We start from the raw sequence: 20667 nt of genomic DNA, 5'->3' as shown, positions 1-20667 counted from the left end.
AAGTGAGGGTGATATCGAAAATATTTGATTATCAAGTCATGGATTGAACTTGTACACAAAATATTTACATTAGAATCAATTACAATACTCCAATTAATACAAGGTGAATAAATTTTTTCCAAGAGAGATTTGAAATTTGTTTAATATATTTTTGTCTACATAAATAGATTCTTCAATGCAATTTAGTGTTTCCTTGCTTCCCTTTCAGCCTGCACCAACAAGAATTTTGAATCAGATATCGTGAACATCATGATCCGTTAATCCCTAAATTCTTTCATCTAAGTGGATCGTAACGACAACAATACTAAAACATCAGCTATTTCTTACTGCTTTGACGACTCGTTCCAAACTTTGCGGCCCATAGGTGTCAATAAACTGTTCGACCGATTTCCTAGCATCTAGGCTTGCCATTTGCACAACTCTTTGCTGCGCGGGATACTTTTGGCTTACATATCTCCCCAGTCTGAAGTACCTTCGAACATGGTTTTCGTAAATGTAGGCTGCTCCATTGAACATAGGGAGCACCAGCCACAAGCAGAACACAAGCTTCATGTAGGGCCAAAGAGGAAACCTGTCAAATGTGAAACAACAACTTGAGTTGCGAAACTTAACATGATACGTGTTATGGATCGACTTGAGCATTACCAGTGCAACACTTTCCAGGAGGAGAGCTCAAAGAGAGTTATGAGTGAATAGATCACCCAGTAGGTCAGCCATTGCTGGTCATCCACCAGAGAAGGGCTCTCGATTGCGCGCATCGACGCATATCTAATAGAACAACACCAGTTAGTTCATGTTGTATGATGATTTGAGCTAATAGCGGTGGTTTTGCCACTTACAGAGGATAAAGCAGCATCACTGCTGGGCTGATGCACAGAAGAAACCAAGCACAAACTGTCAGATTTGCAGGAACATGTATCGATTAACCAAACTCTATAAACATGCATTCGAGTGATGCACCCACAATACCCGATTAATGTGTCGAGATGCTTAGCTGCGGCAACTAGAACACCCATGATGATTCTATTACTCCAAGAAGGATAGATTGATTGAGCTTAAGATGAAAGTTGGTGAAGGGTGGAATAGATGAGGAGCAAGTGATGATCTTAAGGAGGTTTCAATGAGAGTTGCAAATAAGACAAGTATCTAACTGTGGTCAGGGTTCAAGGTCTCCTTTACTTTGCTCTGTGGTCAAGAAAAGCAGGGAGAAAGGAGCAGGAAAGGCAAGGAATGGGGAAGAAAAGTAAGTGGAATGAATTTTGGAAAAGATCTAAAAGAGAAATTGAATTGCTGATAAAACAGAATAATCAGAAACATATTCCATACCTTCATCGAATCAAGTAACCTCTTGTTGTTCCAGATCTTGAGTAGATGCTGATCCCTGCAATTGTTGGATAAGGAATAACCCATAGCTGTTATGATAAATACCACAGAATCCCATAAATTTAGATCGTATGAACAAGAATCTCTCTTCACAAAGGAACCAAAAAGCATAACAATTTGTGGAATAACATGTTTTTGAAAAAGAAAAAAAAACGAATGTGTAAAGAAGATACTAAAAAAAAAAGATACTATTCTTGCAAATACAAAAACTTCAAATCCATACACAATTTCTTATACAAAATATTTGGCGTTCTAGTATCATTTGTATATGATGTTTGCTCAATAACCATCAGCAGGGCCATCTGAACAGGAGGTATCCATGTTGTAAGGCCAATATTTGTCTGGAGAGGTTGTAGATTTCTTCAATATATAGTTGCCTCGTGTCGAATCATACAAGAGTTTGTTGTTCAATTCAGAAACTTGAATCAGATGAATGGGATGAGTAGCCGCTAGAATTAGAGCTATCCTTCTTCCAGAGGTTCAAATTCTGGCAACAACTAAAAATTCCCGCCTGGTGAAAAAAGATACAGTGGAACAGAATAATGAGTTATAGATGACACAGCTTGATGGTCTTCTAGGATTTAGTTCTCTAATAAACAAGAAATTAGTTGAAAACAGAAAATTGTTCAACAAAAGTCTGGGAAATAATCTTCTAGCGATTAGATTATTTACAATGTGAAAGTGAAATCGACATGCAATGGCATTTTATCAAGTGAAATTTGGACAATTATAAATAAGAAGAGGAGATGAAAAAATAGCTTGGTAGAGGCAAGCCCACAGTTGTCCTGAGAATTTGATTCACTCTTCTCATACAAGGCTCCATATACAACTCTCATACGAGGAAGAAATACATGAATAATATCTTTGTATCCAAGAGAACCAAGAACAGAGCTTTGAGAAAAAAATGAGGAGAGTGATGAGAGTTCATGTTATCTATAAATTGTTGTCATGAAGAGGAATGGAGAGTCGACATAAAAAACCTTGAAATAGAGTCTAAATACTTGGAAGATATGAAAGAGAGAAGAGAAAGGCTAATAAAAATTCAGATAAAGCTTCATTATTTATGTACATCTTTCTTTTTTTTTTTCACTTTTCCTCATCTGCGTTACATCTTCCACCCAAGCAATCAGCCCATTAGTTATCATGAAAAATTCAATTAAATCTTAGGAAATTCATTTCGAGGTTAAGGAGAGATCTTTCATGGGTCCAAGGTGATCATGCGTCCAAGGCAATTATGAGTCTAAGGTGGGGTGTATCAGGTATAGTTAGAGGTGAAGCAAGAAGATGCGGATAGCAAGAAACAGGGGCAGTTGGAACAGATCCTTAATTCCAGCATTGCAAGACTGGAAAGGATGAGGTATATAGTTATTGGGTCCATGTTTTGGGTTTTAGGTAATTGGTATAAAGGTTTCTAGTTTTAGTATCAGCTTCCCTAACTTCAATTCAAGCCAGCCTAGCGAAGCAATACATCACAACCTTAGTTGATCATAGTTATAATTTTTGTTGTGTCCCTATATCCATATCACAAATGGAAACTTACTGGATAAGTCTACCATTGTTTTTATTGCTAGATGTTAACGTATGTGCCAGTATCAGACCAATGTTTGAATATTTACACGAAACATCATGCGTTGCATAATTCAATATATGTGAGGGAAGAGTACCTATCAATTCACCATTTCAAGAGCATTGTAAGTGTAACCATGTAGAATAACGTGAGTTAATGGCCAAGTTAGGTTAATTTGGAAGTTTATTCCTCAAAAATGCATGATGTAACTCTTAAGGCATACCTTTGAGTGTTTGTGACCAATGTTGCTATGTATGTGGCACAACCTATCAATTATTTCACTAAAAGCTGGTCTCTCTTTAGGGTCATGACTCCAGCATTGCTCAATCAACCTACAAATCAATGTGAACTGTGTTATACACAATTTGATACTTAAAGAACGCAAATATGTAGAAAAATGGCACAAAAGAGAGGACAACCCGCATCCAAAAAGCAAGTACATAGTCCTACCCAATGAGCACAAATTATATAATACTGTTCATGGCATCACTATCAAGTACCAACTACTGAATTATATTTTGAACTCTGTTCTGTATTGAAAAGTAGTTGGACAAAAGGACTACAAGAAGGAGAAAGGCTTACTCTTTTAAACCATGTGCATATCGCTTGTTTGAAGCTCTAAAAGCAGGCCTTTCTTTGGATGCATATGCTTCAAGAACCTCAGTGTCTTGTTTATAAGAAAAAGGCGGACCACCTTCAATCATCTAGAGAAAATCAATAAAGTGGCAATCATGCTAGTGCCTTTTTGTTAAGTTAAACTTCAAATTTGCTATCAAGAAATTTCGGATATACTTAATGTTGATCAAGACATGTTCCAAGCCAAGAAGGTAATGTAATTACAAGACAACTATATTTCCAGGACAAAAAGAGGCTTCTGATGTTAAAAATAATTTGATATAGCACATCTATTGTCATCTTCTATTAGAAGAGAAGAAATATGTGGAAAAAGAAATCAATTAGGATCGTTAAAGTGGAAAGAGAAAGTCCAGACACCATGAATACGGAAAGAATAATCAAGATTGCAAAGACATGAACATCAAAGGACAATAGTGATTGTATAAACTGCAAAAAGATAGTCAAAACTATCTGTCTTAATCCAGTCCTACAGAGCAGAAGGAAAGAAAACAGTGGATATTTTAACTGAGAAGAGAAATCAATCAAGCTCCTACTACCCTCTTGGCATTTGATCCAGTTTGGCTATTTGTGGTTTCTTCACAAATAACTAAAGGATCATTATAATTGTGGAACTTAATTCATTCTCTTCCTGACATTGTATAACTCCACATTCTAGGAGGCCGACAAGGGCTTTTGAAATAAAGTTACTGGATAATTATCACTTTGTATAGTAACAAATTTCCCAACAGGTTCACAATTGTTGGTTCAACCACTGGCAACATGGACTAGATATCTGATAAACAATCTCCAGAGTAGAGTTCCCAATGCTTCATGGCTATAAGAAAGTTAATGCAACTTTAACTCGGCTCAGCTCAAATTGTTATTTAATTAATCTGAACCAAACTTAGTTTATATTTTGCTATAATTTAAGATCCTCCAATTTTTTGTCCAACATAATGCATAAAATATAACCAATCTGCAAATTTTTAGCTCACTGACTCGCTAGCCATACAGAAATAAGAAATCATATGTCTCCAGCCGACAAGTAATTATTTTATTGTTCATCTTCAGCTAACTTCCTCGCCTGTAATTACTCTTTTCCTATTCGCTGTCTGCCCACCAAGAAAGTCGCTAGAATAAAAATAACTTCTCACATTCTAACAGAATTGTGTGTTTGATATTATTAACTGTGCATATACTATCCACTGATACATCAGCATAAATCTTGACTAAGAGCCCAGAATTCATCCTCACCATGAAGTAGGAGTGTCAAAAATGAACCCGACCCGAGTTGACCAGAAAAACAAATTAGGTTCAGGTTGAAGGTTTTCAAGTTCGGGTCGGATTCGGATTGAGATTTTTGGGTTGGTTTAGTTCGAGTCAGGTTCAGATCAGGTTCACATTGACCCGAGTTGATCTAAATTTAGGATTTAGGGATTTTTTTAGGATTAAATCAAATTTTATTTTAAAAATTAAGATGTTTTAGGTACATAAATAACAGAATATAGTATAAAAATGATGAAATATTGAGATAAAAGTGAAAAATTAAAGGGAAATAACAAAAAAAAGAGGTTTTTTTCAGATTGGGAGGGTTATTCGGGTTATCTGGATTTGGGCTTAGGATTTTTGGGTTGAGTTCGGTTCAGGCTGGGATTTATTTTTTGGTAACTGATCTTCAACCCGATCCGAACCCACCCGAATTGACACCCCTAGGCATGAAGTAATAACTAAATTAAGGGCTGATCACATATCTTGGCTTCTCATGAACAAAAAAACCAATCAAGAAAAACATGTCTTATTCCACCCACGCTAGCTCTTCAACTCAAACAATTCTTCCTTGTTAGAATTTTGTGCATAAAAGAAACAAGAAGTTAACTAGTAAGAACAGAAGCAAATGGGTTCAAATGGTGCAGCATTAACTTCTATTATTTGTAACAAGTTGTGAAACAGTTAGAATCCTCAGCTACTTGCTCTTTAAGCCTAAGTAATGAGAAAAATTCTCCCATTTGTTCACCGACGGCTTTCAGCTAAAAACATGTATGCAACATAATTCATGAGCAAGTGGTAGACACATAACTAGCAGCTGCAAGATGAAAATGAAGAATGATCTAGCACAAACCTGGTGTTGAACCTAGCAATGTTAGAAGAAACTGTATTTCCAGATAAATTTTTTCCCCTCATATCCAAATGCTACACATTTCCACTAGGTTACTCAAGTTATGATGGATGTAAAGTAATGGAATTTGAAGATTTCTATAGATAGAAGAAGAGACAGGATTGGCAAATATTCACACTTGTTTATACTGTTTTATAGGATGACTGTGTACCGCCACTAATTACTTCCTACAAACCCCACTATATTTATGTAGCGTTAAAAAAAACAGTTTACGTAAGCTGATTAAGTTTTAACCAATTAAGATTTATGTTAGGATTTAAATACTAAAGGGTTAAGTAATTAAAGCATTAATAGGTTTAAGTAATTAATGTATTAATAAGTTAATGAACCCGACCCGATTTGCTAGCAACTCGACCTGGCTTATCCTTTTGAATACATGTTTTATTTCCCCTCCCCTCACCTTTGAAGCCGCTGGTCTCCCTCATACCCCCATCCAAACCCTAGCAATTTCGGAGAAGATAGAGGAAGAAGCCCGTCAAAACGCTTAAGGTCTTCTTTTCCTATGTCTCGCTAGTCATCTCCCATACGCAAAAACACCAAGGCAAGTTCCCTTTTGTTGATTTTGAATTTACAACACCCTATGGATTTTAGTATGATATTTTGATATATATCGCACGTTTTAACATGTTTTTCCGATGTATCTGAGTCATAGTAAAAAGATTTTTGTGATTGTTGTGGGTTATGTGGTTAGGGGTAAAGTAGGATGTCTGCTTCACGTTTGAACTGCTCTATTCTTACTAAACTTCAGCAGCTAAGCAAGCATCTCTGCTTCATGTTTTATAAGATTGTTTCACTCCAAGTAACACACTGGCCAAAACTGGCTTCTATGCAAAGAATGAGCAGTACAATTCATTTCGTATCCCAAAGAATGATGGCTATTCATTTTAATTATCGTCCTACATTTCTATGCAACTAAAAGGCACAAAATTTTTCTTAAATTTGTTTTCTTATTTATTTTTTTTATATGAACAGTACATAAACTGAACTTCATTCCTTTTCTTTTCTTTTTCAAAGAAATTATGCATGGTGTGCTTATTCTTTTTGGAGTAACATCAATATTGAATTGGTATTCACCTTTGATCTATTTAGTAGTCATGAAACGCTAGATTACTTGCAATACATATAATACTTTTATTCTTATACTACATAATGAGACCATAAGACATCATTGGAATCATCTAACCTTTATTTTCAAGATTAGCTTAAGCCGTATGTCTAGAAATAAACATCTTATCAAAATAAAAGGGTTTGGGAATTCGGCTTAAGAAGGGTCGCGAATCTTACTAAAGCATAGAGGTTTGAGAATTCGGCTAAAGAAGGGTCCGGCAAACCTTACCAAAATAGAGGGGTTTGGGAATTCGGCTTAAAAGGGTCCGGTGAACCTACAAAGAGGTTTAGGAATCTGACTTAAGAAGGGTCTGGTGAACCTTACCAACCTAGTATTAGGGAAAAGTTTCGCCAAACGATTAGAGGTTAAGGTATAAAGGAGCTACACTTGATGATATGAATTCTTGTAATTTATGGATCTTACAAGTAAAATAAAAGATAATAAAGGTTAAAAATTGAATGTTAATTTAGAATAGTTTGAAGGTTCATGGAACTAAAGTCAGAGGTTATTCTCTGTTAACATTTAACATGGTAATTTATCAAATATCTCTCTTAAATGCAAATAGATGTAATTTATATAAAGGTTGAATTTGTTGTGTCTTTAGACTCACTAGATCCATATAGTGCAAGTAATGAGGAGACGGAGGGACTTGATGGATGAGCCTTCTTGTACCTGGCAGTGCACGCCCGAAGGATTCTTTTATTAGTCTACTTTTCTTCTTCCATTAGGATGTTGGGTCCTCTAGTCGGAGTTGAGTTATTTGTTTTGGTAGTTGGTTGAGTTCATCTCACTAGTTAGTTGCACTCTTTGTTCTTTTGAAGATTTTATTCATTATTATAATGTTCAAACTAAGATTGTTTCGGGTTTGAAGTTGAACCGGTTTGTAATGCATTATCATTTGAAGTTGTTTTATTTAATTTGAGTCTCTTAATGTTAATATTGTGAGGTTCGTCTATATAAAAGTCTAGGATGTTTCAATTTACCCTTACCCATTTACTCTCAACTTTCTTGGAAACACAAAATACGATTAGCCTCCTTATCTTTCACAAAAATGATGCAATTGTGTCTACAGTGAACAGTAGTAGCATGCTAGCTTCAACTTTCGATCATTTTGTAAGTTTATAATTTAGTTGCAAGAATGTGTGTGAAATTGGAAAAAACTGTACATATTAGGACACCAGTGGCGTGAACAAAAGCAACATTCCACATTAAACATGATAAGATAACATAGTTCACTATAGCATATACTACAATTACATACCAGAATCGGCAACACTCAAGAAGCACAGTCAGAAACATGGAATTATTCGATCATTATCAAGCATATTGAACTGTTAAGTATGAGATGGTGAAAAGCTACTTCTAAGTAAGGCATTCCTTTTAAAATTAGGATCTATATCAAACAAGTAAACAATTTTATTAATGATAGTGAAATCATTGTACCTCCTGCAGAATCAACGAAAATGAAAAGACATCCACTTTTGTGTCATATTGTTGATTGAGAAAGACTTCTGGAGCCATATACCGATCTACATATGAAGAAAGTGTTGAAGGATTAAAACCCATCATTTATCTTAATACTGAAACTAAGGAAGCATCATTCTTCAACAGGTATACTCAAATTGCAACTATAATGGTGACGAATAATGCACATTGTAAAATAATTTCATATATAAATGCTTTCTGCATGAAACTCAGAGGGAGTTAAGTTCCTTTAGAAAATAAACAGAGATTAATAATGTTTCCTTTTTTATGTTATTACAGTAAATTTTGAAATGTTTTTTCCTCTAATTGAGAGCTAATTAAAAGCCTGGCAGCTCTGACACTCCAAACTTCATGATATACCAATATTGTTTTTGAGTGAAATTGAGGGAAGGCCACCACCAGAATTAGTGTTACAGTAGTGAATATGGATATAGTATGCTGTCAAATGGTATAATTAAATTCAAACTGACTTATAATGACAGGGTTTGGACTGTTTAGGGAGTTTTTCTACAACCTCAGTAGAATATGCCTTTTGTCTGAAATGTGGTTTCTATTCATTCAAAATGTGAAAATCGCCCATGTGATATGATAAAACTGTTTTGCCATCTGCATTCATTGTTAGGCACATTTCACTAAGAATGCTTGGTCAATCAAGACAAGCAGGTGTTGGTTCTCGCCCGAAAGTATTAAAAAGAAAAGAGCAGGTATTCTGAAGTTCTATGTGAAGATAGACAATATACACAATTACATGCGATGTTCCTTCTTCATAAGACGACCTTGTGCATAACTTACTCTTTTAACACAAACAATCCATAAGCTTGACTATGTAATATGTTGGACACATGCTTGAAGAAGTTTGTATCAAGAACAGTAGGTTGACTTGGTGAAGAGATCATCACCTGGGGTAAAATCCATGTCATGGTGTTTGCTTCATTTCTAGGTAAAGAAATGCAGAGGATAAACATAAAGTTTTATAGTTTTGGAATTGGTGCTAATTTTTGGTATCATCCGGAATGGAGCCCATGTCAGTCTTGAGCCATCCTAATAAGCATCACTGGTCAAACTACACCAAGTTATGATAGGAAGATCAAGAACCCCAAGAGCCAGTCCTGAGCTTCTGGCAACCTACTTGTGACAATGCCATAGGGCATGCAAGGTTATCAGCAGAACAATGTAGGTCGGGGATAACTTTCAGGACACCACTAAGGAGTAGTCCTTTAAATGTGAAAGTTGTTCTGCACATAATGCTTGCAAGGGATAACCCAAGCATCATTATGCAAATCAGTTGCCACTGGAATGGGGTGGTGGGGGACACAGTGGCAGCCCCATGTAGGTGGTGGGAAATTTTCTTTTTGCATCCTACAGAGATTTATACAGAGAATCTTATAGAAAAATTGGAGATGACTAAGAAAAGCACAACTGTTAGGTAAGCAATGTGATCCATTAATCAACATAATCTTAACAGAAGAATATTTCATTGTGGTGTATTAAGTAGCATGGAGTTGTTCAGGATAACTCTGCAAATCAACCCTGCTATATTGGTAGTTATGAAGGATATGGGCAAGGACCTGGGACATTCATCTGAATGAGTATAGAGACAATGTGTAGAGTAGTAACTAGTAATGCAACTCTTGTTGGAAGACCAGTGGCTTGGGCTGTGGAGTAGGCCAATTGATTTGCCAGTGGATAGGAGATGCTGGATCCAGTTATTCAAAAGAGGGTGTAACCAATGAAAGCAAGAATGGTAATGGGTTCCAATCGTGTCAAAGGCCTTTCTAAAATTGAGCTTGAGTATGGTACAAGGAATTTCAAAACAACAGCATGCTGAATGAATGGGGGCATGATGGCGTTGTATTCAGTAATCCAGAAACCTTCAAAGCAGGCAGATATTGGCAGGGCCTAAGATGATGAAATGTATGGCTTTCAAGACAACGGAAAAAACTAGTACAAAAGTTGGTGGCAAGGATCTTTATCACGTTCAGTTAAAAGGTTTAAAGTAGGTGAAATTGACATTTTCTACACTGTAAATACCCTAGTAGAAACTAGAAAGTATTTGAAAATGGGAAAAGAATCAAAGGCAATATTGTCATTTTTTTATAAACTAATAGGAAAAAATCCGACTCAGTATGAGATCAATTAGTTGAAGATCCAGCATGCAATCCAGGATTTGAATGCAGCATCAAGATTTTATGGTGGGATAAATGTACACCAGTATAACAGATCACAGTTAATATCAATCTAAATTCTCATTAGGGCGGCAGGAGTACCCAAAATCAAGATAAAATGTTGGCAAATGAGGTCACTCATCAATTGTGATTGTATATAATGAATTAGACACTGTTGAGGAAAACGACGTAGTTGTGACAGTGGTTGGCCTAGGGGCTAAATGCAAGTTACATGAAAAAAAAAAGAATGAATTTGAAGACTTCTATAGATACTATCATCAACAATTTCAAGGTCTTGAAGCATTCATGTTGACCAGGGGACAAGGAGCTGTTCTCTGCAAATGCTTCAGGAACACCAATTAGGTTGCATTGCTTGAGTGCATGTAGAAAGTGGGAGAGCTTCAAATTCTAGTCGGGGAGATCAGTGTGTGCAAGTTGGTGGGCAAATTCCATAAATAAATAAAATGGCAGGGAGGTTTGCCCTACGTAACAACATATTTTAGAATTTGAACAGTTAAGAAACGATGTACAAACAATTGGTGAATGTAAGCAATATGAGGGAATGAGACAGTGGATAGTGTAGAGGCAAATGCAAGAGGATAAACAGTAATAGAATACATCTTAGTGAGGTCATGGTTGAATTTGAACATAATTGGAGGTGACATAATGATGGTGCAAGTAACAGGCATCCAGTAATAAAAGTATTAATTCTGTTCTGGTTGATGATTTCAGGTAAGACGATTGAGTTTCAAAAAGATTTGTTGCAGTCTATCCATTAGTGCTGAGCCCATATTAGAAGTCACAGTGGCCTATTCTCAGTTACTATTGCAACAGCATTCAGTCCATTTACATTAAGATTAAAAGGCATCGTACTGGCATCATGTATAGATTCAGATGTTAACTTGCTAATATTATTTGGACATATAGTAATTCTTATAGATTTAGCCAGGATTCTTAATACTGGTTTTAAACCTGTTCCATCACATCAGACCAGTATTATATTAAATATCAAATATTCAGACCTAAGCTGAGAGTAACAAAGCATGATTCTGGTGAATAACAACAACCCAACCACCTAAGTAGAATAGGAAAATAAAAATGAATAGGTTATTGGGTAGCAATTGATAGTTCAATATCAAATTTGAGCCAGAGCAGCAAATATACAAGCCAGAAAAACAGGCTAAAGCATGGAAAAGAAGAAAAGATATATTAAGCTGGTTGTTGACTATAGTCAATTACAACATCAGATCTGAAGGCAAAGTAGATATTCACATAGAAAACCAAGATAAATAGATATGAGAAGCAGGATATAACAGATTACTGATTTTGCACTTACAAGCAGTGTCTAGGCATGTCAATGGCGTAGAGTCTTGTACTGTTGTTGCCGCTCTTAACAATTTGCTAACACCAAAATCGGCAACTTTTAGATGCCCAGTATCATCAATCAAGATATTCCTGTACATCATAATAAGAAGACAATCATCAATTCTTTGAAATGCCTCAGATTATATTACAGTGATAAATGAATACGAAACAAGATAGAGAAATCACTTACGAAGGCTCAAGATCACGGTGAATGATGGGTTCTGGCTTGTGTTCATGCAAGTAATTCAATCCTCTGTCATGTTCGTGCAAGGAATTATCACCCAGTTTTATGACAAGAAATTTTCAGTTAATTAAAGACAAACCATATATAACATATCACAACTTCACTAACTTCCAAGTGAACTTATATGGATGGTTCTGCGAGTGTCGCTCATCAAAAAATCTTGAGGAAAAGAACTATACTAGATTATTTGAACTGACTTAAGATTTGAAATCCAAGATAAAACAGCTATTTTAACAGTTGAGAGGAATAAGAATATATTGCATTGATTACAAGAGAAATATTACATCTAGATACATAAGATTTGGCATAATACTCAATGACCAAATACCTCATTTGGGACCAAATTTACACAACTAAAGGTAGCCCGGTGCACGAAGCTCCTGCCAATGAGGGTCCTGGGGAAGGGTCGGACCACATTGGGTCTATTGTATGCAACTTTACCCTCAAATTTACACAGCTATTAATTTTAAAAGTTTACACTGCCCCTCAAACAGGAGCTAAAATATCAATATATGTCCAGGTTGTTTGATAAAATAGAAAAAGAATAAATAAAGCTGTGGAAGATGCAATACTGATGCAAAGATTGAGAAACTTCAATAATAAAAACTCTAAACTAAAATTGTTACAAGAGATCTCTTAACAAATAAAGAGGCCACCAATGTTAAAACATTAACTAACCTAGAAATATCGAGTGCATGACGAACAGCCAATGATGTGGAAAGAGATTTTTTGCTCTTTAAGAAGTCACAAAGATCACCCTGCATCAAACAAAAAATAATAATTCATTAAGTTGTAGTGAACTTAAGGTAGAACTTTTTAACTTTTTTCTAATGGAAGTGGTAACCCTTAAGGTATAACTTCAACCCACATTACCAAAGAACCATCTCATATAGATATTATACATACTTATAGAAGGGAAAAGCACTTGTTTTAATTTTCACGTTACTCAACACACACATAAACATATCTACCCTGATCAAAATAATAAAAATAAAACCCTCCATGGAACAAAGTTCAGATATATATGATTATCTACTTGGCTATAACCTAATAAAAAGTTTGACACGGTACTTTTTCCATCTTAGCCATATCATCGTATTCAGGAAAGTTACACAGGAATATTATAAGGTTGTTTCAAAATTAATCAAGCAGCATAAGAGAGAGGTGTCGTATTCTCTCAGGTATCAAGAAAAATACACTCAACAGTCACAAATACAACCTTTGCCAAATATTCTGTAACAATCATCATTGGACTGCTCTGGGTAACAGCTCCCAGAAATTGGACTACATTTGGGTGCCGTATTTGCTGAAGCAATTCCAGCTCATCCCTAAATGCTCTTCTGCAGAACACAGAGAGGCCAAATAAGATTTTAAAGCTTTTAAATTTAAATGAACAGTGAATATTACAAAGGAAAATAGATATCAATATGTAAGGCATCATAAAGCATAGATATGCAGGACCAACCCACAATTTATCCTCGTCGGTGATCATATCTTCATTAAACTTCTTAACAGCAACTTGAATTCCACGCCATGTTACTATACGAAATGTCCCCTAAAGATTTTCATAATAAAATTTTGTTTAATATTGGTTTAAATACAAACTCCAGCAATGTTACAGAAACAGGCTATTTAGGACATCTACTATGGAGCCATAGAGACACTTTAGTTATGAATTGGAATGTCTGCTGATCTACTTGAGAAACATGCAGATATATGAATACAGAAATTAGAGTTCAGAGGAGATCTATTTTGCTCAAGGGAACTAATGTCAAACCAAAAACAGGATAAGAGTGCTTAATGTATAAACAATAATAACTATATTATGTCCACATTTATTATATTATTTTTATAAGCAAGTTTTATAGTTCTGTTATGGAATGATACAGTTTCGGTACCTTAATATGCAAACACTCTCCAAGAGTCAAATCATGCTGGAATAATTTTGGACGAGTTTTACTATTCTAACTCCCTTCCATTCTGGTTGTTTGCTTAAAAAAAATGAGTTTAGCAATTTCATGGTCGATTAAATTAAACTTTTGTAGAAACAAGTTAAAGAAAAAAACACAACAGATATGTCAACATATTGGCTATAAATAAAAACTATACAGTATTAATAAGTAACAATATTAACAAATACCAATATCATTAACTAATGCCTATTAACTATTATATATTCTAACTATGAAGTTATAATTATAATTGACTTAAATTCACTAGATTATCATTTTAGTTGTCAGATGAGTTATTATCCTTTAGAAATCAAAAAGGAGTTTGAAATCTGTAGTTAGGGTAAAGACTAAGGAAGATATCTAATTGCAGCAGCAACATTTGAATCATTAGCCTTTATAACACATAAATGGATAAAGAAAAATGAAGTATTAAATAGATGTTTGGATGAGAAAACAATACTTTTAGGGCTATGGTATACCAACCTTCTTATAATGAATGGTACATCAAATTAGGAAGATTAGCACTGCAATGCATTTCATTTAGCAGATAAGCCTGCTATTTGATCCAGTTGAATAAGATAAAAGTTTTGCTACCTTGGTTATCTCAATGCTGTTGGTGAAATCAAGTTCTCTTGGATCAATCTCGTATTCAGGAACTTCACGAGCATTCTCAACATGCATGGGAACGACCTAATTAAGAGGTAAAGCAACATAAACAAGGATACATATGAGATAAAAGCTTATTAGAAGGATAAGCTCATCAAACAACCAGTATATAATTAAACATAACTTGCATGGCATACCTTAAGTTTGGCACCATGCTTCTCCAAAAGTTTAATAACTTCCCTGTTTTTGTAGTGTATTGCATCAGCAAGGGGCTGCGAATGAAAGAAAAAAAAATTGTGATGTATATGATTTCCTTGTGCATTAGCAAAAGTCATATGTCTATTTGATTGTAGAGTGGTTTCAAAGTTAATAAGCATTCAATGTAAGTTAAATCCAGGCCATTTACACTCCTTCATTCATGACAAATGGTCATAACATCATCTGGCTATGTTTCTCCAAACTATTGGTCGTCTACTACATAGATTTCCCATTCCATTAAGCTCTATGGAATGCTATATCACTAGTAATATTCAAACCAATTAAACTATTTTTATTATATTAATTTTAAAAAATTTACCTCCCTCTAACTCTTATAATTTCAACTCAAATCAATTAAACTCTTCTAGCTCTATAATTCATTAATCGTCTTTGAGCATCTTAATACTATTTTAATTTATTTCCTCTCCTTCTATCATTTGTATTGGCACATTCAAGTTTCTAAAGCGCCTAAAGGGCACACCACAATTTGAAATTTACCAAAGGACACATCTATTTCCTAAAATAACCTTCATCTATCTTGATTCAGCAGACCTGTTACCTCTCAAGCCATTAATTGATTGAGTAGTCGATTAGTCAATCGACTGCAAGGAACTCCAATCAACTAGAGTTTACCTACTGGTTTGCTCTACGAGAAATAAATGTTTTGGATCATAGTTGGCAAGGTTGTTATGAGAAGCATCAACGACCTTGGCCTTAAATACCTAGTGGTCTAGTGGTTAAGGTTGACCAAGAGCTTGGTAGATTGCTCAAGGAGCAGGACTCACAGGATCAAGCGGATTGCTAATTTGATAGCTTGAAGATCCAAAGCGAAGTGAACTCAAAGGTAAGGCAAAGCATAGTATAGAGCAAACTTGAAGGATTAAGTGCATATGAGAGACCAAAAGCCTGGTCAAATGAACTTAGCATCAACAACATTGAAGACTTGAAAATATATATGTTGTGAGATATTAGAATTAACTATAATTTGGAATTTGGGTTGTTTTTTGAATAGAGTCTATCTAGTGGTTTGCTCTAGCAAATATATGGATTTCAGATCGTAGTCAGCATTTCAGTTTGTACTCCAATCAAGTCAGGATCCTTAAAGATCAATCAACTAGGTAATCTACTGGTCTTGGGCTTCAATCAACTAAAAGATATTCAGTCAACTAAAGAAAGTATCTGTTGAAAGAATACCAAATGCTCACCATCTTTTAAGCTAAAAAAATGTTTTAACTATATAAACTGTAAAGCATGGCCAGAGTAGTTAGTGCTTGAAAATAAAGAGCGATTTCTAGGGTGCATAATGAATCAGTTGAATTTGAAATTTAGATGAAAATTCTCTAGGAAGCTCCGACAAGTTTCAATCTTAGATTCTTGCCATACTCTAGAATATTCCATCCTCTTCCAACATATGTAGAACCCTCCTTCCCTCATTGTAACCGAAGATGAAGCCCTATGGCACAAGGTCCATCCATGTGAAGTCCACCTCAAACGAAGTGTCAGAAAGTGAATTAGTTTGCTCAAGTATGGTGCTAAACAAACAACGTTAGGTTATTCTTTCAAAAAAAAAAAAAAAAAGGTTAAAAATTCACCAAGGAACCACACCAAAAACTTAATTAATATCAATAATTACGGAGAACTGAGACTAGAATCAACACTGAGTTAGAGATAGAAAAAAAGTAGGGAAATCGACACAACGTAGTACCGTGCTGCCCCAGCGGTCCTGCGTATCGACGTCAGCCCCATTGAGTATCAGAAGTTCGACGACGTCGGCGTACCCCTGGGACGCCGCGACGTGCAGCGCGGTGCGCCCATCGATGTCCTTGAAGTCGACGTTGGCGCGGGACCCCAGAGCCTCCCTAATCCCATCCAGATCGCCTTCATTAGCCAGAAACATGAGACGGATGCCCGAACTGATATCCTCGGGGATCTGTGCAGCCTCCGCGGTGAAGAGGGCCTCGCTGCCGTCGCACTCCGGGGCGAGCGACGACAGCTTACCGAGGGTAAACCGCGCTTCGGCGTTCGCTTCCATTGAACGAATCGAAGCTTTCTACAGAGACCTTCCCAGGTTCGAGGGATCGACGAACCCTAGGATGAGATTTTGTGGGAGAATGGTAAGTATGCGACTCTAATTGAGGACGACGATGGTTAGGAATGGGAAGGGCGGGGTCGTTGAAGTGGCTGGACAACATAAATCTGAGCAATTTTCATTTTGCAGTCCAACCCCACCACTCCCCCCAAGTTTGTTATCTTTTAAAAAAACACCCTTAAATTCCATTTTTATAGTGCGACTTTGGTCAAAGTTCTTTGCGTTTTAATCAAATTTAATTTATTTTATTTTCAAAATTAATTAGTTGAAGTTGGAACATTTGAATTATTAAAAAAAATAAGATTAATGGGTGTTTATTTTAATATATATATATATATATATATCCTTTATATAATTGGAGATGTTCTTTTTCATGATCTCTCAACCCTAAATTTTTGCACAGTATAGAGTAAAATGTTTATAATGTTGTTTCACAAATAAATTTACATGTACCTGTTGAGAGACTGAGCTTTTTTAAAGGTTTCTAACTTCAACACAATTGTATTTTGAGTTTGTTTTTTTTAAATGTTAGAAATCTTAAAATTTAAGAGTGTAAACTAAATTATAAGTTAGTTTATAGTAAAAATAATTAACGTTAATAAAACATAAGTATTTTGACAGTGAGCATTTTTAAAATAATAACACGTAATATTTTTTTTTAGAATTTAATGGTTTAATTCATTCTGTAAAAAGAGGAAAAAAATAACTTGAGATAAATATTTTTATAAATGCTTATATTATAGGGTAAAAATAAATGGGATGTTTCTAATTATTTAAATATAAAAAATACTCTTTAAAAAAAAAATAAAAGTGCGCTTTATTATTTTTTAAGTATTTTTTATTTCAGCTTTATTATAACCGTTAGGAGTAATTACTCTAACGTGTGTGTATATACGTTATTAAAAACAAAAACTATACATTGCCCAGCGTCTCTATGACCGTGAGCGACACGCTTACATGACATTATGAGCTCAATTTTTTTACATTATTAAATTTCTTTTATTCTCTTTTATCTTCCGCCCTTTATTCAAAACTCTGTCTTCGACTTTTAATCTCTTGATTTTACCAAATCTAAATTTTCCTCGTTTTGGCTCCTTCCTTCGCCATCATCTTCCGCTCTATCTCGCTCCTGCTGGCAAGCAAAGCAAAAGCGTTGCAAGCTAAGCAGTTGCATGCTTGTTCTCAAGTTGGTTGGAACCTCCCAAAATTGCAATCGTATACATAGCCAACGTTGCTTTACTTAGCATCCTTCTCTATTTTCGATCGTAAATTTTTCCACTCCACTGTCTATTTTTCAATTTTGTACAATATTTTTTATTAAGATTTATCCTATAACATACAAATCCTAGGTACTACAACGTGTAGCAGCTATTTGGACAGTCCAAACAATATTTTCTTATTATTTTTTGATTATATAATTTGTAGGAACTTACCACATATGATTTCCCATATTTCATAACCAATGGCAAGTTGTTTAATTTTAAGTTGGAATTCCCTCTAATCCTAATATATTATTAGGATTTATGCTACAACGTACAAGCTCGATGTCTACTATAATATGTATAAGCTACTTGGACATTTAGCTGTTGTAACGTGTAGCAACTACTTAGACAGTTAGTTGCTACATGTTGTATCAGCTACTTCGACATTTAGCTACTACAACATGCAGCAGCTACTTGGACATTTAGCTGCTACAACGTTTAACAGTTACTTAGTAAGTTGTTTCATTTAAGTTGTAATTCCCTCTAATCCTAATATATTATTTATACATGATTTTAAATGACCTATTTAATTAATATAGAGAAAAACATATGTTGTCTTTAGTGGATGTCAACCGGGTGTTTAAGACATCTGGATAGAAGCCTCTACACAAATTAATCATTTTAAGGGCGTTATACACCAGTCCTTCGAGAGTAAAGAGGATGCGATAAGAGCTTTTGAAGCCTACAATGTACAGTCTTATAATATTTTTTTATAAAATTTATTTTTTTAGTTATATAATTTGTAGAAAACTTGTCAATGTAAGTCATTTCAATTTTCTAAAATTGATTCGATGGTAAGTTGTTTCAATTTAAGTTATAATTTCATCTAATCATAATATATTATTAGGATTTATACTACAACATAAAATCCCTAGCTGCTACAATGTGTAGCAGCTATTTGGATAGTTAGCTGATACACGTTGTAATAACTATTTTGACAGCTAGCTGCTACATGTTGTAGCAGCTACTTGGATAGTCCAAACAACCTTTCATACAATTTTTTGGCTATATAATTTGCAAGAAACTTGTCAAACATCATTTCCCATAATTCATTCGATAGTAAGTCATTTCAATTTAAGTTATAATTCCCTCTAATCCTAATATATATTATTAGGATTTATGCTATAACTTACAAGAACTAGCTGCCACAACATATAGCAATTACTTGGACAATTAGTTACTATAACGTATAACAGCTACTTGGATAGTTAGATACTTAGTCGCTACAAATTATTTGATAGATACTTATATTTATCTTGTTATCATTTTTTATATTCAGTATTATAGTTCACATGTTTGATACATTTTAATATATTATGATTCAAGTTGTTACAATATTAATCAGCTATCAATTGGGTAGCTACTACAATGTGAAAGTAAAATTATATTGTGTAATTACTGTTTTGCCCTCATAGTTTCAGCCAAAGTTATAACCCCTAAATCGAACATGCGACAAATATTTCGAAATATTTTCATTGGAAGTAGTTTGATGGCCTACTGTGTCTTCGTCTATCAACCTCACCGTGATAACTGATTATAGGTTTTCTCCTTTGAAGCTTCGCCTCCGTCATAAGTATTTTGTTAAGGTTTAATGTTTTGATTCTTCTCCTCTTGTATAGGGTTTTGATTTTTTTTAGAGTTTTGATTGATCTCCTCCGTCATAGGTTTTCTACAACAATGGTATTAATTGATTATAGGTTTTCGCTTTGAATATTTACTTTCTAAGGAATAAGGTGTTCGATCGAAAGCACTAAAGGGGGAGGGGGTGAATAACGCTCGTGGCTTTCACTCGTTTCGGAATCGCAAAACTCGAGTAATAATGCAGTGGAATAATAAAGAAATGACAAACACAAAAAGACACAGGTCGTTTACTTGGTTCGGAGCCTGTGGCGACTCCTACTCCAAGGCTCGCGATCGTTGATCACTTTCGTGTTAGAACTTTCGAGCCCCAAAAACCGCTTTTTGCGTTGCGGAAACCCCGAAGTTCTTAGCCACTAGATCCATGCGAAGATAAAATTTCGTGTACTTAGCTTTTCTACTCTAGATCTACTTTAGATCTACATGACAAGAGATATACCTTTGAAGTGAAGCCCTTCGTAAATCCCGCTCGTAATAGGTTCTTCGGATCTCAAGTGTGTTCAAGTGGACACACCTCTAGAAGTATCCACACGAACAAGAGATGGAGAGAAACCTTAAAGTGTGCTAGCACCCCAAGGAGTCTCGGCAAGGAAGAGAGGGAGAGGGAAGAAGAGAGGAGGAAGAAGATGACCTCTTGAATTGAGCACACAATTGCATTCAATCACATCTAAAGTGGCCGACCACTAAAGGAGAGGTTTTAAACCTCCATGGAATACCAAGAGTCATGGCTCATGGTTTTCCTCATGAGGTGACA

The 20667-nt window shown here is 35.1% G+C and overlaps 2 protein-coding genes across 6 annotated transcripts; both read right to left on the bottom strand.

Moving 5' to 3' along the window:
- Positions 1–3: 3 nt before the first annotated feature.
- LOC122006086 (HVA22-like protein f) lies at positions 4–1464 on the bottom strand. Of its 3 annotated transcripts, none has more exons than XM_042561426.1 (5): positions 1327–1464; positions 840–866; positions 646–768; positions 328–571; positions 4–209 (listed from the first exon to the last, which is right to left on the bottom strand). In XM_042561426.1, the coding sequence occupies exons 2-5, from the start codon at positions 854–856 to the stop codon at positions 183–185; spliced, it is 411 nt and encodes a 136-aa protein (XP_042417360.1). In that variant the 5' UTR covers positions 857–866; positions 1327–1464; the 3' UTR covers positions 4–182. The 3 variants fall into 3 exon arrangements, with proteins under 3 accessions (XP_042417360.1, XP_042417361.1, XP_042417359.1); XM_042561427.1 differs by having other exon boundaries at positions 840–894; positions 1327–1441; XM_042561425.1 differs by having other exon boundaries at positions 970–1407.
- Positions 1465–1556: 92 nt separating this feature from the next.
- On the bottom strand, positions 1557–17117 carry LOC122006085 (integrin-linked protein kinase 1-like). 3 transcript variants are annotated; one of them, XM_042561423.1, is made up of 12 exons: positions 16630–17111; positions 14864–14938; positions 14655–14750; positions 13578–13663; positions 13328–13448; positions 12787–12866; positions 12055–12117; positions 11836–11954; positions 8293–8378; positions 3533–3654; positions 3174–3282; positions 1557–1894 (listed from the first exon to the last, which is right to left on the bottom strand). In XM_042561423.1, the coding sequence occupies exons 1-12, from the start codon at positions 16954–16956 to the stop codon at positions 1796–1798; spliced, it is 1383 nt and encodes a 460-aa protein (XP_042417357.1). In that variant the 5' UTR covers positions 16957–17111; the 3' UTR covers positions 1557–1795. The 3 variants fall into 3 exon arrangements, 2 of the variants coding, with proteins under 2 accessions (XP_042417357.1, XP_042417358.1); XM_042561424.1 differs by lacking the exon at positions 16630–17111 and adding an exon at positions 16308–16481; XR_006118618.1 differs by having other exon boundaries at positions 1861–1894; positions 3533–3644; positions 16630–17117.
- Between the last annotated feature and the right edge of the window lie 3550 nt (positions 17118–20667).

This window comes from Zingiber officinale, chromosome 7B, assembly GCF_018446385.1.
Source record: "Zingiber officinale cultivar Zhangliang chromosome 7B, Zo_v1.1, whole genome shotgun sequence".
NCBI lineage: Eukaryota > Viridiplantae > Streptophyta > Magnoliopsida > Zingiberales > Zingiberaceae > Zingiber > Zingiber officinale.
The sequence above is the reverse complement of the archived record's forward strand: the minus strand, read 5'-3'. Positions and strand labels throughout refer to the sequence as shown.

Bases quoted from the DNA above. Each gene is read 5' to 3' on its own strand.
- LOC122006086 (XM_042561425.1), bottom strand. From the start codon at position 1,016: ATGGGTGTTCTAGTTGCCGCAGCTAAGCATCTCGACACATTAATCGG. The intron at 572-645 runs GTAATGCTCAAG...CACATTTGACAG, and splicing joins TCCTGGAAAGTGTTGCACTG to GTTTCCTCTTTGGCCCTACA. The intron at 210-327 runs GTAAGAAATAGC...TTGTTGGTGCAG, and splicing joins TGGAACGAGTCGTCAAAGCA to GCTGAAAGGGAAGCAAGGAA.
- LOC122006085 (XM_042561423.1), bottom strand. From the start codon at position 16,956: ATGGAAGCGAACGCCGAAGCGCGGTTTACCCTCGGTAAGCTGTCGTCG. The intron at 14,751-14,863 runs GTATGCCATGCA...CCTCTTAATTAG, and splicing joins AGCATGGTGCCAAACTTAAG to GTCGTTCCCATGCATGTTGA. The intron at 3,283-3,532 runs GTAAGCCTTTCT...ATTGATTTGTAG, and splicing joins TATGCACATGGTTTAAAAGA to GTTGATTGAGCAATGCTGGA.